General features: G+C 60.2%; 1 protein-coding gene across 1 annotated transcript; it reads right to left on the bottom strand.

Annotated features, from left to right (window-relative positions):
* Nucleotides 1-567: 567 nt before the first annotated feature.
* Nucleotides 568-7,455, bottom strand: FGF3 (fibroblast growth factor 3). The gene is made up of 3 exons (XM_006745271.3): nt 7,236-7,455; nt 5,072-5,175; nt 568-930 (listed from the first exon to the last, which is right to left on the bottom strand). The coding sequence occupies exons 1-3, from the start codon at nt 7,453-7,455 to the stop codon at nt 568-570; spliced, it is 687 nt and encodes a 228-aa protein (XP_006745334.3).
* Between the last annotated feature and the right edge of the window lie 18,550 nt (nt 7,456-26,005).

Here is a 26,005-nt window from a genome sequence, read left to right as displayed (position 1 = left end):
GGGACTCCAGGACCATGACCTGAGCCGAAGGCAGCCGCCCAACCGACTGAGCCACCCAGGCGCCCCAGTCTTATATTTTAAAGCAGTGATTTGGCGCAGATGCTGCTATATCCTCCCAAGCAAATATGTTTCCAGTGAAAACTGCAAGTGTCTCCTCAGGCTGCGTTATAATCTATTAAATAACAAAGTAGAATAAAATACTTCAATGTTTCGGTTACACAAACGCCCACTCGTCCCACAGCGGAGCTGCAGGGCGGCTCCTGAGGCAGCCGTCGGTTTTCCCCGTGGGCGAGGGGGCGCCTGGCCAACGGAAGCCCACAAAGGTGCGGACTGAAAGCAGCCCTCCCTCTGAGCCCCGACTCCCTTCTGATCTGACCCCGTTTGAGAGAATCGGGGGGGGCTGGGCCTCCAGACACCAGCCAGGCAGAAGCAGGGGAGGGGCAGGGAAGGGGCCAGGATGGGGCCAGCCGGGCCGGTGCATGCTCTGCACCTGCTGGGCTGGCCGCTCGCCCAGAGCCCGCCTGGGGCCGGAGGGCGGACGGCCTTCTCTGCGCCGGGGCTGGCAATCTACGCACGGCCTCCCCGGGTCCGCTTCCTCTGCCGCCGCCGCCGGGGCTGGGTGCCCTCGCCGGGGGGCCCGGGCACACCGCCACGGAGCCCGGCCCCCCTCTGGAGCAGCCGCACCATCTCATGGTCCTTGTGGTCCAGCACGCGGGGCAGGAACAAGGAGGACTTCTGGGTGCGGCGCGTCTTGAAGCCCCTGCGGGGCCGGCCCTTGCCGTTCACGGACACATACCACAGTCTCTCGGCGCTGGGCTGACGCTGCGCCCCCGGGCCGCTGGGCATCGTGCGGTACAGCCGTGAGGCATACGTGTTGTAGCCCAGCTCGTGGATCCGCTCCACGAACTCACACTCGGCGTTGTAGCTCTCCTGCGGGGGGCAGAAGGCCTCGGTCAGCCGCTGAGGAGGCCACGGAGGCCCCCACGGAGGCTGGGGATCAGGGTCTTGGGGACCGACTGTCCCTTTGCCAGGTCTCCGTCTCCTCCTCCCTCCTGCCCGGTCCAGCACTTATCCGACCCATGACACCCATGCCTAGGCTGTGCCCGTCCTCCCTCTGAGTCTGGTGGACTTGGCCTTCGGGGTTCAGCTCCTCTGCCAAGGTTTCCTGAGCCCCTGGGGAGAGTGCTCCCCCAGCTCCGTCCCCCTGGCACTGACTGGGGAGGTGGGGTGTCCCGGCTCAGGGACGCGTGGCTCTCTCAGCAGAGCAGAGACGGGGCCTGTCCTTGATCTCTGCTGGCGGCAGGGACATCGGCAGGACATCTGGACACAGGAGGAGGATGGTGCCCCAGACTGCTCTCGGAAAATGTGCACGAAAGAGAGAAGAAATGGACACTGGGATTTGGCTGGGTTTTCATGAGCCTGGCTTCTCCATTACACTTGAGTTTAGGTCCTGGCTCTGGGCCTTGAACTCGGAGAGGGGCTGTTTTGGCCTCGTGGTCCTTGCCCCAGGCACATGGAGCAAAAACCAGGAGCCCAGCCCCAAGCCTGTGCTCAGCAAGGGCACAGACACTGGTGTTGTCAGGGCGGCTCAGGGGTGGGGGTGCCCGCACAAGTGGGGTGTGGAGGAGACCGCTTCAGAGGCAGAGACAAACAGGGACCCGTGTGCTTCTGGGACAGGCTGGGAGGCGTGGGCTGGGCCTGGGTCTCTGCCTTCTCAGAGACAGGCATCCAGACGGAGAGAGGCAGACTCGTAACTCAAGGGGCTTTCACCAACGTCCCTTGGGCCACCTTGTGGAGTGCCTCCAGGTCGGGGGGGGCGGTGAGTCTGACTTACACCAACCCAGGTGAGGCTTCGGTCTGAGCTGTAGGCAGGTGGGCATGCCAAGCACCCCCGGGGCTTCCCTCCTCACCCCATGCCAGGGGGCAGGGCTGGGGGGCAGGGGGAGGTGGGCAGAAGGAGCCCAAGACCCTCATGTCTCCATCTGCGGAGGGGAAAGGGGGCTGCTACTGAGTGCAGGTGGCCCAAAGGGCCCCGGGCCCATTCTCAGGGGGGCACAGGCTGGTTGGGGCCTGATCCACGGAAGGGACAGCATGAGACCTGGAAGGGCCACAGGATGCACAATGGTCAAGCACCAAATACCTCCTCCTTGATGACGTCCAAGTCCAGAGGGAAGGGTGGGGGCTCCCGTTCAACTGAAAGAGGGAGCTGCCTCTCCCCATAACCTCACCCTCTCTCTGCTGTCCCACCCCTCGGGGGGTGCCCAGAATGCCTGACAAAGACCAGGCCTGGGGTGGTGGCAGACCCCAAATTCCAGAGGGTTATGATGCTGTTCTGGTCTGTGCCCAAGGCCTCATATGTAGTGTGGGGATCAAGGGCCATCTGGGGGTGAGCGGCTGGGCTCAGGGCAGACCGCCATGTCAGGCGGCTACGTAGGTGTCTGGTCCCCACACTCAACCATCAGGAGCTCAGGGACAGAGCAGGCTCTTCTCCCCAGCCTCTCTGTCCCATGGCTGAGGCCCAGGAACCAGGAAGCCAAGGGTTTTCTTGCTGTGGGACAACTGAAGGGACCCAGTCTTGCGAGCCTCCAAGAGTGAAGAGCGCAGGCCCTCCAGAAGGGGGTCCTGGGGCAGGTAGAGCTTGCACCTTTAGGGGCTCCTAGAGAGGTCAGGATGACCAAGAGGAGGGTATCGGCTCAGGGCCAGGGTCACAGACGCCAGGGGACCCCAGGTGAGACGGTGGCAAGAGTTCCCAGTGCCTCTCTGGGTCCTGCTGTCCCACCCAGACCCTGTGCTCTACAGGGCCTTCCCCCCAGTCACTCCCACCCACCAGTGCCACCTGCCGAAACTCTACTTGTCACTGCCCGACCTCAACCTTGGGGAGCCTGCATTTCCTTCTCAGGCTCTACCAGCATTGGAGCCGCTCCAGAAAAGCCGGCCCGGGGTGGTGTGGAGGTGGCTGGCAAGGCTGCCCTCCCCAGTTGGTTCTGAGCCCCAGGGGACCAGGCAGGGGTGCACAGGGAGGGCGGGAAGGTGGCTGGCTGCAGGCAGCATGGTGAACATGTCCAAGGTGTGAGGAGGAAGCCGGCTGACAGGTACCTTCCCGATGAGGTGACATTTAGGAGAGAGTCATTAGGGAGAGGTGGGCTTTTCTGATGGGGGCATTCCAGTCTGGAGAACCCAGCAAGGTTCCAGAGGCTGCGGTGGGAATGATGGTGGAAAGTCGGAGCAGAAGGCGGTCTGGGCAGCTCCCCTGGGGGCCAAGGCACCTGGGGGATAACTTGTGGGGGATGGGGAGCTCCACGACACTGGAGGCCACAACAGCAGTGGATTCACAGTTGAGTGAGATCCTGAAGCAAACACCTAGCGGAGAGTGTGACCTACGGTAAATGCCCATGGCACCGGTGAATGAAGGAATAAATGCCTGATGGATGGATGGAAGGAAGGAAGGAAGGAAGGAAGCCATTGTTGCAGCTTCTCAGCGACAGCAGACACAGGTAGACTCTGACCCACTGGGATCCCCCAGGTCATGTTTTGTTTTGTAACCCAAAGCCCTGGGCCTGCCCCCACCCGCCCTGGGAGAGGTGTCAAAGTCCTTAGACTTCCCCTTCTGATTCAGCCGTCCCTGCCCAATCTATGAACTTCCTCGGTGTGGATGGAGGGCCCTCCGGGACCAGCAAGACCTGCATCATCACTGCCAAGAACAAGAACTCCTCACCGGGGCCCCTCTGCATAAGGAACAGGGGTGTCTGTAGGTGGTCTAAGGTCATTTGAGGAACAGAAAGTCCATTCTGCCCACTGGGCACCAGGGGCCCAGGGCTGAGGCTTTTGGAAACCACAGTCCACCTCAAGAAAAAGTCAGACCAGCCCTGGGCCTGAGAGTATGTCCTTATAAGCCACGACTGGTGTCTGCAGACTGGGAACACCTGCAGGAAACGCTGGAAACCAGAGGGTCCCTGGCTTCTATTAAGCAACCCCTGGGTCAGAGAAAACAAATGGGCTCATTCCAACTCTTGCATTTCCTTTAGCAGAATAGCAAAAAAAAACCCCAATAACAACAACAAAAAAACCCCCAAAAAACAACAACAAAAAAAACCTATGATAAAATAAGCAGCTTAAAGGAGTGTTTTCCTGCAACTCTTCCCTGATCACACTTTGCCCAAGACAGGCAGGGAGAGGCTGGTGTGTGGCCCCTGCAAACAGGCTCAATGGAGAGACGGGGCTGCAGGGAGAAGGTCCTCGGATTGTGTTGTCTAGGTTCCCTGCGGATGGAAAACCTCTCATTGCCCAAGGGGGTATCAGCCGAATTGCACGTAATGACTAGTTGGAGGTAGCAAATTTCCTGGTTACATGCATTTTACTCCATGCATCCCCGCCCCGGCCCTTGGGGGAAGGACATTGCCAATGCCCACGGAGTCACAGGACCCTTTTTCTGTTGTGGGGGCCCCAGGCGGTATACAGTCTGGGTTCCAAATCTGTGTGCCTGGGACACGGGTCCTGTGTCCCTTCCTCTAGGTTGGGCCCTAAGAACTAACAGCTCTTGCCTTTCCACCCTGGGGAGAACTGGATGTGCCATGCCCTGCTTCCCCGCCCCCCAACCCCTCCAGGAGTGCTCTGCTTGAGCCCACAGAAAAGCTTTGCCCAATACACAGTCATGCTGTGCCCCAAGGCTCACCAGGTCCATTTATATCGGTGGAAACTTGGGGGTAATCTCTGCCTTGCTCTCAGCGACCTTGAGGGAAGGGCAGTAGTAGGGAACAGAAAAGGTCTGGAGGAGCATTTTCTAACCCAAGGGCACTGGAGAACTTAAGACAAGTCTCACCCCCAGTGGGGTCCTCCCCGTGGGCCATGCTCCAAGCCAGCCAACCTGGCAGCCGCCTCCTACAGAAGCAGCTGGAACAGCACTGGGTGTCAAGACCCAGGGCCTGAGATTCTGGTCCCAGCTGGAGTCCTGCAGGTCCCCATGCTGCTGGACAAAGCATTTTGCTGCCCACGTCCCCTCTGTCCCCTGATGAGATGTCCAAGGGAGATGGCTGCCCCACGCACGAGTGCCCACGGGAGAGGTCGGACTCACCGAAGCATAGAGCCGCCCCCTCTTGTTCATGGCCAGGTACCGCCCCGAGAAGAGCCCCTTGATGGCCACGATGCCCACCTCCACCGCTGTCATCTCCAGGATACCTGGGAAGAGTCGTGAAGGCTCATCACTCCCCGCACCTCCCACACAGCCCAGTGCCGGGGGCTGAGGGCCCAGGCTGGGCGAGGTGAGGGCGGTGGGGGGGGAGATGACCTGGGAAGTTCAGGGGAAGGAGAAGTCACTGGATGGAAGGTGAAGCAAGGGGAGCATCAGGGAAGGCTGCTCCAAGGAGAAGAATTCAAATACAACTGCCATCTCTACGTGCTGAGTGCCAGGTGCTAAGGTCCTGCAGGATGTCAGTTTCGTGATCTGACAGACCAGTGAGCTGAGACTGCTGAGGTTAGGTGACTTTCCCAAGACCACACATATGTGTGTGAGCTGGAATTCAAACCTGGGCTGCAGACACCAGTGTTCGAACTCTCCAATGGCACAGCCCCTGCTAAAGGGTCTGAGGAGTCTGGGGCAGGGGCGAAGCTGGGGCCCTTGATGAAGCCAGTGGATAATATAATCCACGCAGTGCATTGAGGGGGCCACCCAAACTCACTGGCAATGGACCCGGGCAGGAGATAATTGTCCAGGGCAGGGTCCAAGTGGGATACAGGCTCTTAGCAAGAAGCGGGGTTAGACGCTGGAGCTCACCGAGGGAAGCTGCCCTGGGCTCTCCCACTCCCCACTGCATGTAAGGAAGTTTCAACCTTCCCTAGCCTTCCTTCTGGATGCAGGAGTGCTTTTTCACCAGAGGTCCTGCAACAAAGGCCCGAGTGGGGCCATTGTGCCCCGCCCAGAAGGGCTCCAAGGGGCGCTGGAGCGACAGCGATGCCCTCTGGGGTGGGGGGCTCTCTGGGCGTGCCCCTGGCCCCCAACATGGCAGCAATCCCAGGGCCCAGACGCCAGAGAAGCAAGTGTCTAGATGCGGGACAGGCGCAGCCGCGGACGGGCTGCCCTCTTCCGCCTCCAGGCTGCCTGCCTTGGATACCCGGAAAATGTTGATGCTCTGTGACTCCGAGGGGGAGACTGGATTTGGAGAGCACCGGGGTGTTGCTGTTAGAGGAGCACGGGCGCTCCGGCAGCCCCATCCTGCGCACAGGGACGGGGACGCGAGTCCCCAAGGCGCGGCTCCAGAGGCATCCTCCCACGACGCCCTCTCCCGGGCTGCGACTTTCCTAGAAGAAGCAGCGGTTTCCCGCCGCCGCCTTCAGTCCACCGCTCGGCTTCCTACCCTCGGGGCGAGGGCGAGCGCCTTGGGATGCAGCAAAGGAGCCCCGGACCCTGGCCACGCTCCCATGCTCCCCACTGCGTTCTTGCCGCGCCGGGAGCTCGGGCCTCCTGCTCCCCATCAAGCCGAGCTGCTTCAGTCCCCTGGCTTCGCGCTCCTCTCAGGGAGGCTCAGCACGAGCCAGGGTCCCCGCGGCCAGAGGAGCCAAACCCTGGAGCCCCGCCGGACTCCCGCGCGAGCACGGCTCGGGCCGTGGGGCGGGGCGGGAGCATACCTGTGTCCCCAGACCCAGGCGGAGGTCCCTCCGTGGGTCTAACTCGTATCCCGCGGCCCCCCACCCCGAAGCGGCGCGCCCACCCTGCCTTTCGCTCTGCGGCCCAGGGCAGAGGCGCGAGGGCTGCGGTCTGGCCCGGGGGCATGGTTCTCTCCCGGCGGCGGCAGCAGCCCAGGAGCCCCGCTCCGGCCCGGGGAGGGTCTTCCGCGTGGAGGCCGCGACTCGGGGCGGCCACCTGGGCGACAGCGATCAAGGAGGGCGGAGCGACCGGCGGGGCGCCCCGGGGTCGGCAGGAGGAGGAGAGGTCGTCAAAATAATAAAGCAGATGATAAATGCCACGTCCGGAGCCTTTTCTCCGAAAAACTCAAAGGGCTCCAACTTGTCAGGGCCACAGAACCCAGCCGAGCGGGGAGCCCCGGGGCTGCCGAGCACCCGTCCCCTCGGACTTGAGACCCCCGGCTCCCCTCGCGCTGCTCTCCCCGACGCGAGGGGACGGCAGGGGACCCCGGCGGGCGCCCTCCGGCCCGCTTCCCCGGGCACCCTCGGCGCGCCAAGCCCTCCCGGGCGCTCCTCCCCGGGGACCGCGCCGCCGCGCCGCGGGGCCCGACGCTCACTGTAGGCGCTGTTCTCCAGGCTGCCGTTGACGCGGCCGCTCGGGTGCAGCTGCAGGTGGTACTTGGTGGCGCAGTAGAGCTTGCGGCGCCGGGGCGCCCCGCCGAGGTGCTCGTAGACGCCGCCGCGGCCGCCCGCATCGCGGCGCAGCCGCGCCCCGGGACCCGCGGCGGGCCAGCCGGGCTCCAGCAGGCTGAGCAGCAGGATCCAGATCAGGCCCATCGTGGCATCGCGCCCGCCCCGCGGCGGCGGCGGCTGCAGGCGAACGCGGCGCCCATGGAGGGGGCGGCAGCCGGGCCGGGGCGAGGCGCTCGGAGGCGGCTCCCGCGCCAGGCCGTGCCGACTCGGGCTCCGCGTTGAGTGGGGGAGGGGAGGGGAGGGGCGGGAGGGAGCGGGGGTGGGGGGGGAGAGGCAGGGGGGAAAGAGGGGGGAGAGAGAGAGAGAGGCACCTCCTTTAATTTTCACCCAGGATCGGGTGAAATTTCCGTTGCTGCGCAAAGCGCTGAAAGAAAAGACGGTTCGGCAACAAAAGGCCGACGTGGTCCCCCGGCGGAGGCGCGGGAGGGGCGGGGAGCCCGGCGGGGCGCGGGGTTCGGGCCGGGTGCCGCCCGCGCACACTCGCCCCCAGCGCAGCGCCGTCGAGCCGCGGCTCCGCTCCGCCGCGCGCCCCGCGCCCCCGCGCGCCCTCCCGGCTCTGAAAGGTCCCTTCCCGCCCCTCCCCCGCCCCCTCCCCCAGGCCAATTATGCCTCCGAAAATTATAGACCGAGGCCTCGAGGCGGTCGCCCCAGGCCCTGTCACCCCCTCCCGCCCCCCATCAATCCCCCGGCACAATGGGAACGCCGCCGATGACTGATGTCCGCGAAAGCAACTTGCGGGGAAGTCGCGCTGACAAACGCCCATTAAAGGCGGCGCATAATGAAGGGGGCCGCGGAGGGCGGCGGAGGGGAGAGCCCGGGCCGCGGGCGCGCGTGGGGGACCCCGGGGTTGGGTCGGCGCCCCGGGCTCCCTGCTGGAGCCAGGACGCTGTCCTCGGCGGCCCGAGGCGTGGCGGGCCGGGCCGGGAGGTGCTCTGTGGTGTCGCGCACGGCGACCCCGCAGATCCCGAAGGCCGAGGCTGGCGCACGTCGGGCGGGCCTCGGAGGGTCCTGTCCCAGCTGCCGGCCGGAGAGGGGGCTGGGGAAGTGGGAGGGATTCGGGAGAGCCAGAGAACGGGGCACAGAGACAGACAGCCCCAGAGAGCAAGAGAGACCGCTGAGGAGAGAAAGACAGGGCGAAAGAAGAGGAGAGAGCGAGCGAGAGAGGGACGGACATACCAAGAAGCAGAGACAGAGACGAGAGAGCCCGGGAATGATCTGAGAAAAGCCTGGAGAGTCTGGTGACCACAGAGAAAGGAGAGGAAAGAGGGGGGACGTGATCGGAGGGGGCGTATATCCCCGCTGGGGTGGGAGCAGCAGTGTAGATGCCCCTGGGGGGCCCCTGGACTGACTGGGGGCCCTATCCCCTAGGGACCGCTGTGAAGAAGGGCTGTGGATATAGTGTTGGGAAAAGCCACAAGCCCTGTCCCTTCTCTTGCTCCCTTGGCCTCCACCTCCAGCAGCCCCAGGGCCAGAAGCCGGTCACATACAGACATGCAGGCTCAAGTCAAGCAAGGGACCTCACCCACGGGGGCCAGGGGTCTATTGGGCTCCGAGTCTGGGAGCTCTGCGGTGAACTGGGTGGGCTGGCATCCCTCGTTCCTTCTACAGGCGTCAGGATTTGGGACCTGGGTCTTTTCCCAGGGGAGGTGCAGGTGTGCAGGGTACCGGGGGGACTCCAGTGAGCTGCAGGAAGGAACACACCCCATTGGGACATTTCTTACCATCCTGGCCTGACACAGTGAGCCCACCTCAGCATGCACAGTGCCCCAGTGGCCTTGGGTGGGTGGGGGGGGGGACTCTCAGGGCACCACCCAGTACCTCAATCCCTGAGGACGTGGCTCTAGGCCAGAGTCTGTCTAGTCAGAGCCCACGAACAATCTAAAGACCAGGCCACTGATGGTTAGAGCCCCAGACTCTGAATGAAGGTCCCTGCTTGACAGAGGACCGAGCACAGCCTCCAGGCAGCCCCCAGGCAGCCCCCAAGGACAGAGCCAAGAGGGGAACTTACTCACTGGGGCTCCACCCCCAGACCTGGCCTGGGATTACATACAGTAGCTCCTCAGCACATAGTCCTTGCATGAATGGATGGCTCAGCCACTTCCTAGGCATGTGACCTTGGCCGTGTAGCGTGGCCCCTCGGAGATGCTGATTTCTCGTGTATAAAATGCCTCCAGTGTAGTGTAACTCAGTAGAATTAGCCCCGCAAAGGTCTCTGCCACCAGATCGGCACAGAGCACGCCCCAGCAGTAGGGGACCGTAGTTTCTTGTGCAACCAGGATGGCTTTGAGGGCGGAAGAGGATGGTGTTAGCAGTCATGCTGGGACAGCACGCACCCATGGCCTGAGGTCCCGTCTGGAGGACCTGGCTGGCAACACGCATTTTTGTCGGGGTGACTTCTCCAAGGCAGTTAAGCTCCCTGGGCTGGGTTTTCTCCTCTCCCCTGGTGCCTGGCACCAGCGTCCACCCTGCAATCAGAGGGAGCTGTCTAAAACCCCCCGCCGCCTTCTCCCCCTGCACCAGCTCCTGGAAGTGCCTGCACCCCAGTCCGCGGCCCCAACCTCTCCCTCCAGGCTCCAGCTTTTGCTCACCCAACCTTTTCATCTAGAGCTTCCTGCCCCCAGGGTTTCCTGGCCCAGGCAGCCCCCCAGGCACCCCCTCGCGCCCCGGGCTACCAGGCCCTCAGACACCCGGCCGGCTGAAGGAGGGATGCCTGATTTCGTGGTGTCTTCCTGATCTCATGCTCACAGTCGTGCTGGGGTGGGCTGGGCTGTGCTGGGACAGCTGCACCACCCACATTACGGCGACCTCCGCCCCTCCCCCTCCAATATGGAGCCAGGTGGGGGGTGTGTAATGTGGTAATAGCGACCCTGTTAATTGCTTCCAAATGGTCACTGCTGCCATTTGACTAATTGGTCTCTTCCAGACCCCGGCATGGGCACCCCTAGGCCTGGTCCCAGCCCCCGCCTCACCACCAGCTCCCAATCCCTGAGATCTCTGCTCTGGGTGCCCTCACCCCCGGATCACCTCCCAGCCCTAGCAGGTACCCGGGTCACCCCCTGGGACACCCCTGGGTCCAGGCCCCACACCTCTAATCCCTCACCCTAGAAAGGGAGCCAGCAAAAGGGACAGAGAACAGTGTCCTGTGATGTGGTCCCCGCCTGCCAACTGGGGTGACTATCTGGCTCCAGGCCCCAAACTGACTCTAATTAGCCCCCCAAGAGCGGTGGGAGAGGAACCTGGCCTGAGTGTGGCCGCCTGGAGCCGGTGGGCCCTGGAAGCCTGCAGGTGGCCCTGCTCAGCCCCTCTCGGAGACGTCACACAACTGGGAGCCCAGGGGGAGAGACTGGGACCTCCATCTGTAAGCCTCAGCTTGGGTACCTGGCCCTTCATCCCCCACCAGGCTGCGGGGTCCAGGGCCTAAGTGGGGGTGTGGGGTGGGGGCGTCTTTTCTCTCAGTCTCCCCTTTTTGCTTCTGGCTAAGTTGGAAACCAGGGAGCAGCAGGGGGAGTACTTGAAGGCAGAATGTCTGCACCTGTTCTCGGCCTGAAAGACTCTGGGAGGAGCAGCGGGTTGCCCTCCTCACTCTAAAGGGGAGGACTTGGTTCCAGCGCCAGGCAGGAGCCCACCAGTTGGGGGGCACAGCTCTCCCTCAAGGGTGCTCCTGGATGGCACCTGGCATTTGCCATTAGCCAAATGTCCCGGGAACCCTGGGCTAGAGGGGTTGTGGGGCTCTTGGTCCCCCAGGGGCTTGAACCCTGCCTGGGCCAAGTACGCAAGCTGCTGGGCACAGGCAGGTACAGGACGCCCACTTCCCTATGTGCTCGCAGGACCTCAGGCTGAGTCCAGCTTCCGAATGGCATCATAGGCCAGGAAAACCCCAAGTGCACAGTGGCTCCCCAAGGAGGCAAATGAGAGACCCAGAAGGGGGTTTTGCAGGCTGGAGGCTTAGCACTGCAACCACCCAAGCCGAGTCTCCTGAAAATTTTATTTATTTCTATTTTTTAACTTTAAAGAGCTCTACTGAGATATAATTCACATACCCTGCAATTCACCCATTTAAAGAGTACAACTCGGTAGCTTTTAGTTTGTCCACAGAGCTGTGCATCCATCCTCAGAGTCCATTTTAGAAGCTTTTCTTCTCCCCAGAAAGGAGCCCCCTGCCTTCAGCTAACATCCCCTATTCCTCCATCTTCCCCTGGCCCCAGGCAACACTCATCTACTGCCTGTCTCCCCGGATTTCCCTGCTCGAGACATTTCATCTATGTAGACTCATATAATATGAGGCCTCTTGGGTCTGCCTGCTTGCGCGTCTCAGAATGCTTTGAGATTCATCCACACTCATCCACGTGTAGCGTGTGTCAGGGCTTTGTTCCTTTTTAGGGCCGAGTACTATTCCATCTTATGGCCATTCCGCATTTGTCTATCCACACCATTCATCTGTTGACGGACTTTGGGGCTCCTTCCCAATGGTTTGGCTACTGCAAAGCTCCAAGTGAAGTCTGCAAGGAGGAAGAGGAATTCTTTTGGGATCAAGGGGGGTGGGCATACACTTCTGGTCCTTGCCCATGACACCCAGGGCAACCTCAGGCCTGTGCACCCCTCCGTGCCTGGCATGGGGCAGCCGGCGTGACCCGGAGCACGGTCTCCAGGGATGCTGGCCTGTGTCTGTGATCTCTGTGTGCCCCAGCCTCCTGGTCTGCAAGAGGAGGGACAGAAACCCCCACTACACACACCGTTGCCCCTTGAACAACTCGGGGTTACGAGTGCCGACTCCCCCCGGCCTTTGAAAATCCAAGTAGAACTTTTGACTCCAAAACTTAACTACTAACAGCCTACGGTTGACCAGAAACCTTACGGATAACATGGACAGTCTATTGACACTTTGTATGGGGTACGTGTCATAGACCGTATGTTGCCAATAAAGCAAACTAGAGGAAAGAACATGGTATGAAGAAAACTGTGAGGAAGAGAAAATACATTTACAGCACAGTGCTGTGTTTTTATATAGAAAACACACACAAGCGGGCCCGTGCACTTCAGAGCTGTGTTGTTTGAGCGTGTGAGGGGTCCTCTCCCTGGGTTCTCCCGGGGTCATCCCTCCGTGCGTGTCTGTGTCCTGATCCCCTCCTCTTGTAAGGACCCCGGTCACATGGGATCAGGGCCCATCCTATGGACCACATTTTATCTTAATCACTTATCGAAAGACCTCGTCTCCAAATACAGTCCTTCTGAGGTGCTGGGGGTTACAACTCAACATAGGAATTTGGGGGACACAACTCAGCCCATAAGAAATGTTAACAATGAGGTGTGCCCCAGGCCCGCGGATGGGGTGGTGTGGAGTGGGGGCTGGTCTGTGAGCCTGATAAGAGCTTTGGGAGCAAACCTACACCCACAAAATCACCCCCCGCCCCACCTGCCCTCTGGCCTTGATGCGTGTGGGTCCCTCCACCCCTTGCATCCTTTCCTTCTAGAAACTCCTGCTGTTCCTGCAAGACCCAGTGTATCACACCACACATCTGCCGCTTCCCCTGCCCCCACGTGCCATCTGACTCTGAGTCAGGGCCCCGCAGTCTCTGCCTTAGTACCCTGAGCTGAGAGAAGCCCGAGGAGCTGGGCCCTGGGATGAGCGTCCCAGGCAATGGGCTGACCTGGCCACTGGACATGGGAACTTGAGGGGCCTGTGTCCCCGGGACCGGCCATGCACACCTAAGCTGTGGGGACTCCTACAGCTCTCAGCCTCTCCCGAGGAAGTCTGAAGGCCTCCAGCCCTCTCTAACGGATGCTGGCCAGGGTAGCTCTGCAGACCACAGCCCCGTGAGCACAGGCAGTTTCTGGGGAAGGCACTTTCCCTTCTCCCTCTGAGCCAGGTCCAGCCGCACCTGCCCCACAAATCAAAGTTGAGCCCCTAAGACGTGGCTGTCCCAAGCCCCCCTTGATTTTGTGCTGGCCGGCCTGGGCTGGTGCTGAATGTGCCCGTGCGGCCGGAAGCCACAGTCCAGCAAAGGCAGTGGGGGGAGCGGGGTCAGGAAGGAGCAGGCCGGGCACACGTTTTTGTTAACGAGAAACGTTTCTCATTTCCCAACTTGGAGACCAAGCTGGTGCCCCTTCCTCACCCCCAGCTGCCCTCTTCAACCTCCCGTGTCCATGGCCACCAGCTGTCAGGCCCCCTGACATGCAGCTTGCAAGCCTGCTGTGTTTTCGGGGTGCAGGCCACACCCCTTGCTCCCGCTTGGGTACAGTCTGGCCGCAGCCCGTCTCTCTGGCTCCTTCCCTGACCCTTGGCCTCAGCCAGTCACTGTGAACGTCTCCCAGTCCCCCGGAGCCGTGGCGATGTCCCTCCTCGGGGACTCTGCTGGCTTCCCCACTGCTCTGCCCCCACATCTGACTGGTTTAGATTCTTTTGTACTTGGCGATCCAGTTGAGAGAGGCCCTCCTTGGACAGGGCGTCCCTGCACCCCCTCCTCTCCTGCCACTTCCTCTGGTTAGGCCAAGGGTCTCCCCTCCTCTCGGGTCCCTGCCTCGTGGAAGGACAGCTGCAGGTCAGTCTCACCCACGGGGCTGTGGGGTCCAAAGGAGGCCAGGCTGATCTGCTTTTCTCTGCTTCCTCACTGCCCCGCAGATGATGAGTGAATGAACGAGTGAACGAATGAACGAGTGAACGAATGAATGAAATTGCAGCATCCCTTGGCCCGATGCTGTTGGTCATTGGAGGGGCACAGTGGAGGAAAGGAGGTTCTACGTGGGCCCTGCCAAGGCTGGCACACGGGGCGCAGGCGACAGAAGAGTACCGTCCCCTCCTGCTGCCTGGCAGGGTGCGGTGGCCCCCCTGGAGGCCCTATTCCCAAGAGGGGTGGAGGGGGATATCTGGAACATTCCATCTGGCAAAACTCCAGAAAAACTGCAGACGAGGAAACCCCCCATCCTAAGGACTACACACCAGAGTGTATCGCTGATCCAAAGACACTTTTCAACCCCGAAGGAGTCCGGTGCAGTGAGCAGGATGGGGCGCAGGCATGTCCTGTGGTGTCGGGGGGATACGCATACCAAGGCCTTTCTGCAACCGTGTCCCCTTGCTCTAGGGATCCCACAAAGTCCATAAAGAAATACACCCAAGAACGTCCACTGCAACACCACTCACCCGGAAGGATATCAAGCCGGAAACAACCAACACCCCCCTGCCCCAAGTGGCAGGTAAGGGAGATCACGGCCTGGGGAGGAAAATTCCATCCGCCACTTACCTATGGAAGGAGTCAGTGTGGGGGCCTGCCCTGCAGGAGGGGCCAAGGCACCCCAAGGGTCAGGACAAACAGCAGCAGTGACAGTAGGGGGGGTGGGGGAGGGGCAGCGAGCACCAGGGGTGGAGACCTGGGCAGCATGGGCAGGTCGAGTGTTGGCCCCGGCACTGAGTTCAGACCCCGACCGCTTGGCTGTCAAGGTCCCTGTTCTCTTCCACCCATCGACACAGCCCTGGGAGCAGAAAATCTGAAGGACCAAGCACCCTCTTGCAGATTGCTTAGGTGGACACTTCAGGACAACCCAGAGCCTTCGGCTCTCCCCCGCAGTATCAGAGGCCAGGAGCCAGTGTGGAGGCCTGGGCAGGGCTCCTCGGGGACACCAGGCCCTAGACCCACTCTCCCACTTTACACACAAAACACTGATGCTGCAGGATGAAATCGCTCCGACTCCAGGACGGCCGGCCGGTGGGACAGACGGACGGGCTTAAGCAAAGCCCCCACTTGACTTGAGAGGAGAACTTGGGGCCCATGCGGCCGCGGCTGCTGCCAGTCGGAGGCCTGCACAATGTAGCTAATTGGCCTCAGCATTGTTCTCTCTTGGATTTGGAATCCTTTTAGCAACAGATTACGGGACAATGGGCTGAACGGTGCCGTCATTAGGCGGAAGGCAGGGCCACTCCTGGGCCAGTCTCGTTCCTGGCTGATTTCAAGGTGCCGTGTGTCTCTCCCGGGGACTTGCACACAGATGTAAAGAATGTCTCTGAGCCACAGTGACATTTTCATGACGGGTGGCCGGCTGGCCGTCACAGAGGAGATGTTCCCTGGGGCTCTGGGCCCTCAATCCAGAAGGTTCTTAGCCAGCTCTTGGGCTCTCCGGCTCTGGGCGAAAAGCGGCACCAGAATCCAAGTCAAACACTGCTCATCCAGAGCACCCCGCCTTTGGCCAGGACTGGGAAAGAGCTGCCTGGTCCCCACCCACCCTGCAGATCAGCCATTGCTCCCCCAGACGCCCCTTCCCCGACCTGTGGGGCCTCATGGTGCTCTCTTGGGTCGCCAGGCCGTGGTGTGGGGTGGGGGCTTTGGGCCCATTTACACCTGGACGAGGATGGAGTTCTGCCCACAGGCATAGGCCTCTTGCCAGCAGCCCCTGCTGTGAAGGTGGGGTTCCCAGGGGTTTGAGGAGCATGGATCCCCAAAACAGGGCTCCCAGTAAAGGCAGAGGAGGAAGCAGCTGTCCCCACTGCGGCTGGGACAGCCTCATCTGTGAAACGGTGATGTTCTCAGCTGCATTTTGATAACCACTGACCAGCTTCTAAATTGGGTCTTTCCCATACCGACACAGAGCCGAATCTCGTCGCCTTGGCCCGGCGGCAAAGAGAGACCCAGGGTCCCTGCCGCTCTATCAGGTGCCTTGCCAGCTCCACGGGGACAGCCCGGTGGGTTGCCCACCTGGCTGGGGCAGGCGGGGAGCTTTGCCTCAGGCCAATATCTGGGCGCTTTCTGCAAGGACAACACACAAGCCAGCTTGCTTCTGTAGCAGCGCGGCTGAGACGTAGCCCACGTCCCACACAATGCACCCAGCTCGGTAGGTTCGAACAAATGCAGGGCTGTGCAGCTACATTAACATCAACGGTAGGGCGTTTTAAGGTCCCTGAAAAACTTGATAGCCATCAGCAGTCCCCTCCTTTATCCTAAATCCCCCCAGGCCCCCAGCAAGTCTGCATGCACTTGGTGCTTACATGAATCTGCCTGCTCCCCAAACGTCATACAAACAGACCACGCAGTAGGTGGTCTTTCATGACAGGCCTTAGTTCTGAAACCAAGAAAGGGCCCCCTCTCCTCCCTGGTGCCCCCCATCTTAGCGCCCTAGCCACCCACACGTACCAGGTGGCAGGGAGGCAGGGCCTTAGCCCCCGCCTGGCGTGGAGACAACAGGCATTCGGGCCACTTCCGAGCTAGCCTTGGAGACCCTCGGGAAATTCTCAGGGGCTGCCCGCGTCAGACCAGCCTGGCCTAACTTCAAGGGAATAGCAGCGACAGTCAGCACTGTGAGCACAGGAAGAGACCCCTCGTGCTGCGAGCGGCGGTGGGGTTGGAGGTCCGGGAGCCTCTGGAATCCTCACCAGTGTGGGCCCACACTCACCGATCCCACACCTGTGTCCCTCCGTGAGCTGGGCTCCCTCCTCCCCCCTCCACTGGGAGCCCCAGTATCTGTGCTTCCCAAACCTGGGAGTTGGGTAGCTCTGGAACCTTCCCCAGTTCCGCATCTGAAAAATGGGCACAGCCATAGCAATGCCCTCGTGAGGCTGTTGTGAGGATGGCATGGGGCGGGTGGGCGCTGGCAAGCATCCCCTCCACCTTCCCTCCCTCCGTCCCTCCCGCTCCTTCCTCCAGTCCCCCCCACCCCCCAACACTGGTCCACCCTGCGTGTAACCACATCACCTCTGAGGAGAACGGGACTATCAACGCCTCCTTGTGACTCTCACACCCAGCCCGGGATGCCACCCCAGGATGCCACCCTGCCCCAGGGAGCCCAGAGCCTTCCCCATCTCTTCTGCCTCCCCAGCCCCGGCACAGCGCCTGCCTCTGTTCAGGTCCGGACTCTTGCCCTCACTCGGAGCCAAACCCACCGGAGGGCCCAAGTCCACTGGCCCCAGGCCTGGCAAAGCCACCGTTGTGGTCAGACACACCCTCCCTCCCTTCCTGTCCCCTGCCTTTCTGCCTTCCCCCTCTCTTTCCCTCCCTCCCTCTCTCTTTTCCTTCCTCCCCTTACACACACACACACATGTGCACACGGTTCAAGTTGCCGGGGTCAGTTTTAAGCCCGCGAGCCTGGGCTGCGGGTTTTGGAGCCATGGCTGACTCCCAGCCCTTACAGACGAGAAGCCGGCCAGCCGGGGGAGCTGGGGAGAATTTTGTGCTGTATGCTGCTGCGCAGACCAGGAGGAAGAGCAGGAGGGCCCCCCCAGAAGGCCCCGTGGAAGGGCCAGCGTCTCCCTTTCTTCACCTCCATGTCTTCTGGGTCTTTGCTTTGGCCGTGTTAGATGCCAGGGTGGCCTCCGCCTTCCACAGGCCAGCTCGGCCCTGGGATGTAAGCCCATCGCTGGTCCCCGGATGGGGAAAGGACAGGAGAGCCCCAGAAGCCTGGGTCGTACTGCTGCCCGAGGACCCAGTTCCTGGGACCTGCCCCCGATGCCCCGAAGGTACAAGACCACCTGGGAAGATGTTTGCTTTCTCACCATCTCTCACCTCTTGCAAAAGTGTGCTCAACACACCCGGACCTTAATTCCTTCCCCAAAGAGAGATTGTTAAGAGCCGCTCAGCCCCTGCGTCTCTACCTCTTCCACTGGGATGACCGTGATGGGTGACATCTCTCAAGGTGGCCTCGGAAGTATTTGTTCAAACTACGGGTGACCCTCTATGACCCACGGAAGCCAGACAGACCTCAAGGCCCCCGACACCCACACAGAGGGCACGTGCTCACCTGGAGGGCGCTAATGCCCACCTGGAGACCCCACTCAGGGCGGCACCCCCCAGCTGCTGCCCGGCAGCCTCCCCAACTTCTGCACAGGGAAGGAGCACTGAGATGTTGCTGTCTTCACCATAGGGACCCCTGGCTTCGCTGCTTCCAAATGTCTGTAACAAGCTCCCCAGGCCAATCTGACATCCACCAGCTATGGAAATTGCTCTCTTAGACCATCTGTGAGACCAGACTACAGTCTGATCACTTTTTAATTATTGTTCACCCAGCGACGTTTTGAGTTCCTACTCTGCACCAGGCCACAAGCCGGGACACAAGGGTGGACAGGCTTTCCTGGCGGCAGGTAGTGGGGAGGGATGGCCAGCAAACATCTAGGACCGGGGAGCAGGAGGGTGACACATCCAGAGCATCTGGGGTCGTGCAGGCGGGCACCCACTGCCTGGGCAGGACCAGGAAGCAGAGCCCCCCACTGAACCACTAACTTTGGACCCTCACGTAACCACTCGGCAAGCACCAAGGTCCCTCCCACCCTCCAAGTCCCTCAGATTTCATTATCCTTCACAGTGTCCCATGTTTGGGCAGCACCTTCCTTTTCGCACCCGCGCTCCCCTTTGTGCTGCCCCGAGGTCCCCGTAGCAGACGGAGTGGGTACTGCTTGCTCCATTTCACAGAAAAGGAAACTGAGGCACAGAAAGTGACCACTTGGCTGAGGAGCATGCAGCAGGTAAGTGGGTGAGCCAGGCTTTGAATCCAGGACCCAAACCCACAGGCTACACCCAAGGTGACGCTCTCTGTCAGACCTTGATATGGTGCCCGCTATGCATAACGTGCCCTTCCCAGCATCTTATAAATGCTCATTCACTTACATGCTCGTGACCACTTTCGTAGACAGCAATTAGGAGTAGCCCATTTCAGAGATGAGAAAACGGAGGCACAGAGAGGTTGAGCCACTTGCCTGCAGGTGCTCAGTGGCCGGGGGACAGAGTCAGGATTCAGAGGCCGGGAGCCGGCTCCTGAGTTGGTGCCTGAGCCCCCAGGCTCTGCTGCCTCTCTCCGGGCTGTTGGTCAGGCTGTTGGTCCTGCGGCTCCAGGACAGTTGTGAAGATTACGTATTGCAGAGGGAAAGCTCTTGGTAAAACGGGAAGTGGAAGGGCAGCATTCAACATTGTATGTATATTTTGTTTGCAAGTAGGAGAAAAAAATAGAGACATGTTTTTATAGAAAAAGGATGGTATCCACATATTACCTGGGGCAGGTCTTGGGAAGGGGGGGCAGACAAAAAACCAGACAGGAGAGTGATTAGCGGGGAGGAATGGGGTGGGAGTGACCTTCTTTCCCCCATTTCCTCTCACATCACCCATCCCATTGTCTTTACGACAAAAATAACTCATTTCCCCATGAATGGGTTTCTTTAAAGTGTCACTTCCAAATTCCTTTGGGATTCTCCGGCTCACTCAGGTGCCTGCAGTGGGAGCAAGCGGGCCGGGGGGGTGGGGGGGGTGGGGGGGGGTGGGGGGGGGTGGCGGCGGGGGCATGGCCTGGGCTCAGGACAGGGGACCCAGGTAACTGGACCCCACTGGACCCCATGTGTGCTGCTCTGGGCGTGAGGCTCCCGAAGCTCCAGCCCTGCCTGCGTGGGGTACACGGCCTTGAAGATTTGGGGGCGCTAACATCGTAGGTGCAGGTGCAGGACTTGGGGTCATGCATTGGAAGTGCACTTGGTTTTAGAAAACTTGGCCGGAGCTGAGCCGGGAGAGAGCTTCCTCACCGTGCATGTCATGGCTACACGGTCGCCCCGGGTTCCCTGGAGGCAGGTGCGTGGCTGTGGGCCGGCCTCGCGCCCTGGAGACCTCCCCAGACTGGCTGGCAGATGGCTTGTAATGCGGAGTAGAGGGGCCCATCACGCAGGACCCAGCAACAAACCAGCCTGCTCCAGGCCTCCAGCACTGAGGGGCCTGCAGCCCCGGAGCCCCTGGGCAGCCGACCTTCTGCACCCTTGCTCAGCATGCCCCCTGTCCACAGCCTCCCTCCTCTGGCCAGCGACTTGCCAGGCCCTGGGCCTATAGGCCCTGGGGAGTGGAAAGTGGTATGAGCTCCCAGTGGTAGCCCTGAGGATCCCCCGCGGCCGTGGGCCTGGTGCCGCTCAGACTGCCCTTCAAGGCAGAGGCGCCTGGGCTGGGCTGGGCCTCCTGCTGCCCTTCCCGCCTCCCCTCTCCGGGGTGCTCTCCCTCACCACCTCCGCCCACTTGCGGCCTTATTCACAGTCTAAGCCAGAGGCCCAGAGAGGGCAAGAGACTCCGGAGGGCCACACAGCCAGCAAGAGGCTGCAGTCAAGGGGCTCAGCCTCCACACCCCAGACTGGGTTCTTTATTAGCAATGTCAGCAGCAATGACCTTCGCCGTGTGATGACCACATCCCCACACCCTGTTCAGAGGGGGAAACAGGCCCAGAAAGTTGAGGGACTTGCCCAGGATCTCACTGCCTAAAAGTGGGGTGCAGGATTTGGACCCAGGCTCTGCTCCTGGGGCTGCTGTCTCCTCCCACACCCGTCCCCGAGCCAGGGGGAAGGTGCAGGGCAGGAATGGGACCAGCAGAGCCTAGTGCAGTCCCTCTTCAGAGCATTCTGGACTCCAACCATCCCTGCCCCCCATTTGTCTGGTTTTAAAGGAATACTGTGGTCTTTAAAAATCATTCATCTTCAAAGCCTGGAAGAGAAAAGGCTCCAGAGGGGCTGACCGGCATTGTGAGTGGCCGGGACAACTTTGCTAAGTGCCTGAAATGATGACTAATTGGAGCCGGTCAACCACTTTCCGGGACCTGGGGGCGGTCTCCGGAGGGCAGGCGGGTGGCCAAGCTGTGTCCCCGCCCCACAGCCCAGCCGAGCCATGTTGTAGCCCCAAGGCAGCCCTTCTGGCTGTGGTTTGGGAAACCAGGAGCCCCCAGGAGAGGCCCATTGGGCCTGGTCACGGGGTGGGAGCTGTCTTGGGGTGCCTGCTGGGAAGGGGGTTATAAAAATACCAGCTGACTTTTCCCTTAGTTTTCCAGGGCTGCCATAACCAAGGACAACAACCTGGGGGCTTAAAGCCACAGAAATTCATTCTCTCCCCAGTCTGGAGGCCCAAAGTCTGAAGTCAAGGTGTGGGCAAGGCTGAGCACCTCGGGAGGCACGGAAGGAGGATCCTTCCTGCTTCCTCCAGCTTCTGGGGCTCCAGGCGTTCCCTCCTGTCTCCGTCTCACTGGTCCCATGATATTCTGTTCCGTAGCTGTGTCTCTTCTCTTCTTATAAGGACACCAGCCCTTGGACCAGGGCCAACCTTCCTGCAGGGTGACCTCCTCTTACCTTGACTGTGTCTGCAAAGACCTTATTTCCAAATAAGGTCCCATCACAGGTTCTGGGGGTTGGGGTTTGGAGATCTCTTTCAGGGGGACACAATTCTGCCCCTACATCAAGTGATGTCCACGGCGGCCAGTCCCTTCATGGGCGTCACCGTCATGAGGCTGTTGCAACAGCCCTGTGAGGGAGACACACCGCCATTACCATCAGGATTCCAGGTTTACAGATGGAGAAACTGAGGCACAAAGCCCTGTGCTCATTTGCTAGCCTAGGCACCTTGACTGATTGTAGGAGAAGGGACTGTGAGCCCCCTTCCTAGAGGGAACAATGGGACACTTCAGTAGCCCGCCCTCTGGCAGCTCATGCTGTCCGGTGCGGAGCCCCAGGGCCGCCCATCACCCCACTCCGCATCTCTAGCCAGTAAAGCCTCGGGCCTTAGCGGAGTGAGTTGTGAATTCCTGAAGCAGAAGGTGACGGCCTAGGAGCCAGAAACACACAAGCTGGTTCCAGCTCAGGCAGGACCTGTTGAGTGGCCTTGGACAAGACACCTCCCCTCCCTGGGGCCTCAGTTTACCCAACTGGGAAAAGAGGAGGAGTCTAGGTCTGCACTGTCCACAGAGCTGTGTGTGTGGTGAATGAACACTCGGAATGTGGCCATCATGAGTGCGGGACAAAAGCTTCATCCTACTTCATTTTAGTTAATTAAAACTTAGATTCAAAAACAACTGACCAAGGGGTATCTGGGTTGCTCATTCGGTTGAGCATCTGACTTCTGCTCGGGTCATGATCTGGGGGTCCTTCCTTAGGCTCTGTGCTCAGCTGGGAGCCTGCTTCTCCCTCTCCTTCTGCCCCTCCCCCTGCTCGTGCTCTCTCTCTCTCAAATAAGTAAATAAAATCTTTTTAAAAACTGACTCATTTCTTTATTGGAAAACATCTATGTATATCTGGAACAACCTGGGCGTGTGAATCTACTTTTCAGCCGTAGGTTTTATGAGACCTAAACACAGTATACCCAAAGAAAACGTCACATCCGGATTGAGATGCTCGACAAGCAAAGTGCACACACCAGGTTTTGGAGATTTAGTGGCAGAAAAGAACGTAAAGTGGCTCATCAATATTTTTTATATCAAAACATAGTGAAATGATGCTATTTGGGGGATGTACCAAGTTACATAAAATATATTATTAAATTAGTTTCACCTGTTTCTCTTTCCTTGTTTGAACGTGGCTGCTGGAAAATAGAAAAATAACCTCGTTCCCACTGGACAGAACGAGTCTGGATCTGTGGTTCTGCACAGTCAACCACCGACTCCTGCAATGTCCAAGATGCAAAACCACTGGCGTCAGGGCCGAGCGCTGGCTGTTGAGCCTCCTCTGCTCAATCTACACCTGGCTGCGTAACAAATAGCCCGGCCCGCAGGGGCACACGTTGACCCTGTGCTCTCAGTGTCTGTGGGTCAGGAGCACGGACAGGACACGGTGGACATGGCTTGTCTCTTCCTCACAATGTCTGGGAGACCAGGAGGCCGAGGGCACCTGGACAGCTGGACGTGGAATTGCCTGGGGCCCCTCGCAGGTGTGGCGGTGTGGGGGCTGGGGGTGGTCGCTGGGCTCAGTTGGGTCTGTCGGGGGGGTGTCCCCAGGGCAAGCGCTGTAAGAGAAGTAGGCAGGGATGCAACACGTTTCCTGGGTTTTTTTTCACTTTATTGAGTAATAACTGAACAAGGTAATGGTATATATTTAAAGTGTACAATGTGATGATTTGATAGACACATGTGGGCAGAGCCCCAAGATCAACACAAGGCACACACACATCACTTGGGAGTTAACCCTTGCTCTGGGTGGTAGGATTGACATGCAGTAAAATGGCCACTGTAGTCCACCGAGCTGCACGGCCGATCCCAAACCGCATGCCAGCCCTGCCCATCTCTGGGTGAGCGGACAGAGACCCTGCCTCCCAGCGGGAAGCTTGTCAAAGACCTTGCCACCGTGTCTACACCTCTAGGATGCCCGTTCTCTGAGGGCCAGCTGCAGGGGCCACGTGCACCCAGCATCTCCCTGCCAGGGCCATGGGAGCCAACAAGACGGGCTTCCCAGGCCCCCAGGGACACGCGAGAGTCTCCCACGCCACCACCCCTGCCTTGGCTGTCAGGGCATCCCGAGTGCCCTCCCGGACAGTGACGCCAAGCACTGGTCCTGAGAGCTTCGGGCAGTGATCACCCGCAGTGATCTCCTTAGGTGTCAGCACCTCCATTTGACAGAAGAGGAAACGGAGCCTCCGAAAGTGAAGTGACTTGCCCAAGGTCACTCAGCCACAGAGGGGAGGTGCCAGGATCTGAAGCCAGCCATGTGACCGCGAAGCCAGCACTCATAACCACAGAGCTCTGCCTCCATCCAACCACAAGGCAGCCCAGAAACCCCCAGACACACATCAAAACCATCGTCATGGAAACAGCGCGCGTGGGCCGAGTGCCCGGAAGGGACCAGGCACAGCACCAGACCCTCCTCCCACAGTATGTCATTCCGCTCCTCAACTGCCACGCCCACTTAGAGCAGGAGCCTGAAGCGGAGCCAGGCTCCGGAGCCCAGGCTTCCCGGCCAGGGTTAGAACCCGGACCACCGGATCCGGACCCCGAGCTTCATCACTAGGTGGTCCTGCGTCAACATCCAGCAAACAGACGAACACAAAGTGACCATCCTAAGGCTAGTTCATTCATGCTTCAGACACGTTGCGGGCACCAGCCATTCACAGCTCCCTATTGGGGTGAGTGCTCCTGGGGTCCACTGTGCAGACCAGAAACTGAGGCACAGAGAATCTAAATCATTGGCTTCAGGTCCCACCTATGTGTGTTTCTGCACGAGCCCTGCGCTGCTTGGAGGCCAGCACAGCAGAAAGGGAAAGAGCTTTATCTTGCTCTTGTGTCTTGCTTGCCCGTGCAGTCTTGAGTCTATCTGGCTGGCCCGCCTCTGGGCTCCCTCGTCCTGGTCAGGCTGCCTGAGCTCCCCTGGACCTGGGCTAGACGCCCGCTAGGTGCCCCTCTGCCTGGACACTTCTGGCCAGAGTAGCCCGCTGCTGCATCCCCGTGGGCAGCTGCAGAACGAAGGGCAGGTGAGGAGCCAGCTGGGCTGGGGGGGATGCGCCTGCAGTCGACCCCCCAAACCCTGAGACAGCAGCCCTGCTCAATGTCGTCCTTAAGAGACTCGGGTCACAGGCCAGTCCTCCCACCGAAAGGGAATAGTCCTCCTGGGAGAGGGGCTTCCTTTCAGCGGCTGAGCCTGAGAAGGCTTCGCCATTAAGAGCCCTCGTGAGGAGCATTACCTTCCCACTGCCCCTGGCCTCCCCTTTGTTGCGATTCCCACTTAAAATATCAAAGCTGCGGGGCCACAATGCCCCACTGAAAGCTGAGTCACCCAGGTTTTGTGACACCACCAAATCCCTCCTGCCGGCTTGCTCCGAGCCCCGGGCTCCTAGCGCCAGATGAAAAGGAAATCCCCAGCCCTGGGTGGGACGGGGAGGCCTGGCGAGGCCCAGCGCCACATAAAGGGGCCTTGTTCCCAAATCAAAAGGTCCTGAACAAAAAGGAGCGGGAAGAAAGGGCCGGGGGCGGGGGGCCAGCTGCAGCCTGGCGCACCTTGAGCGGCACGGTGCCCGGCCGGCAGGGGCAGCCCCGCCCCCCCTACTGCTCCCCTGGCAGCCTGGGCCTTTCCAGAACCCCTGCCGTGGGAGGAAGAGCAGGACGGGGTGGGGTCCCACCCGGAGCCAAGTGGAAGGAGCGCCCACGGGCAGCCGGCCACCAGCTTGCTGCCAGCAAACAGCGAGCCAGGAGGGTCTGGGCTGCAAAGGAGGCCATGCCCGCCAGCAGAGCTGACCCTGAGCCTCTGTCCAGTGCACACCCAGCGCTGCACCTGCGGAACCAGCAGGAGCCACCTGCCCGGGGGCTGGACTCTTTTTTTTTTTTTTTTTTTAAAGATTTTATTTATTTGAGACAGAGAGAATGAGAGAGACAGAGAGCACATGAGAGGGGGGAGGGTTGGGAGGGTCAGAGGGAGAAGCAGACTCCCTGCCGAGCAGGGAGCCCGATGTGGGACTCGATCCCGGGACTCCAGGATCATGACCTGAGCCGAAGGCAGTCGCTTAACCAACTGAGCCACCCAGGCGCCCAGGGGGCTGGACTCTTAAAGAAGCGCCCCAGTGTGGCCTCCCATGTAGAAACCATCTGAGAGTCTCCAGCTGCCAGCCTGCCCTATGGATTTCAGATTTTCTAGGCCCACAGTCGCATGATCCAACGCCTGGATAAATCAAGGAGATACCTATGTATAGGTAGAATATGTATATATAACAATATAAATATATATGTATATACCCTGGCGTGATGGGGTCCGGTTCTTGTGTCATTAGCACAGATATTTCTCTTAGCCATCGACACACGGCCACTGGACTGATGCGTTCCCAGAGTCGGGCTATGGCTCCCAGCCTGGGGACGAATGTGTGCTTTTGCCACTTTGTGGCTTCCCTCACGCTCACCAACAGGCGGCCCCCATAAGGCCTTAGGAAGCCCCAGGTCCATGTGTCCACAAGCAGGT

The sequence above is a fragment of the Leptonychotes weddellii genome, chromosome 11 (genome assembly GCF_054177405.1).
Source record: "Leptonychotes weddellii isolate Sample4059 chromosome 11, ASM5417740v2, whole genome shotgun sequence".
NCBI classification, from domain to species: Eukaryota; Metazoa; Chordata; class Mammalia; order Carnivora; family Phocidae; genus Leptonychotes; species Leptonychotes weddellii.
This window is presented reverse-complemented; position numbering and strand designations above follow the sequence as displayed.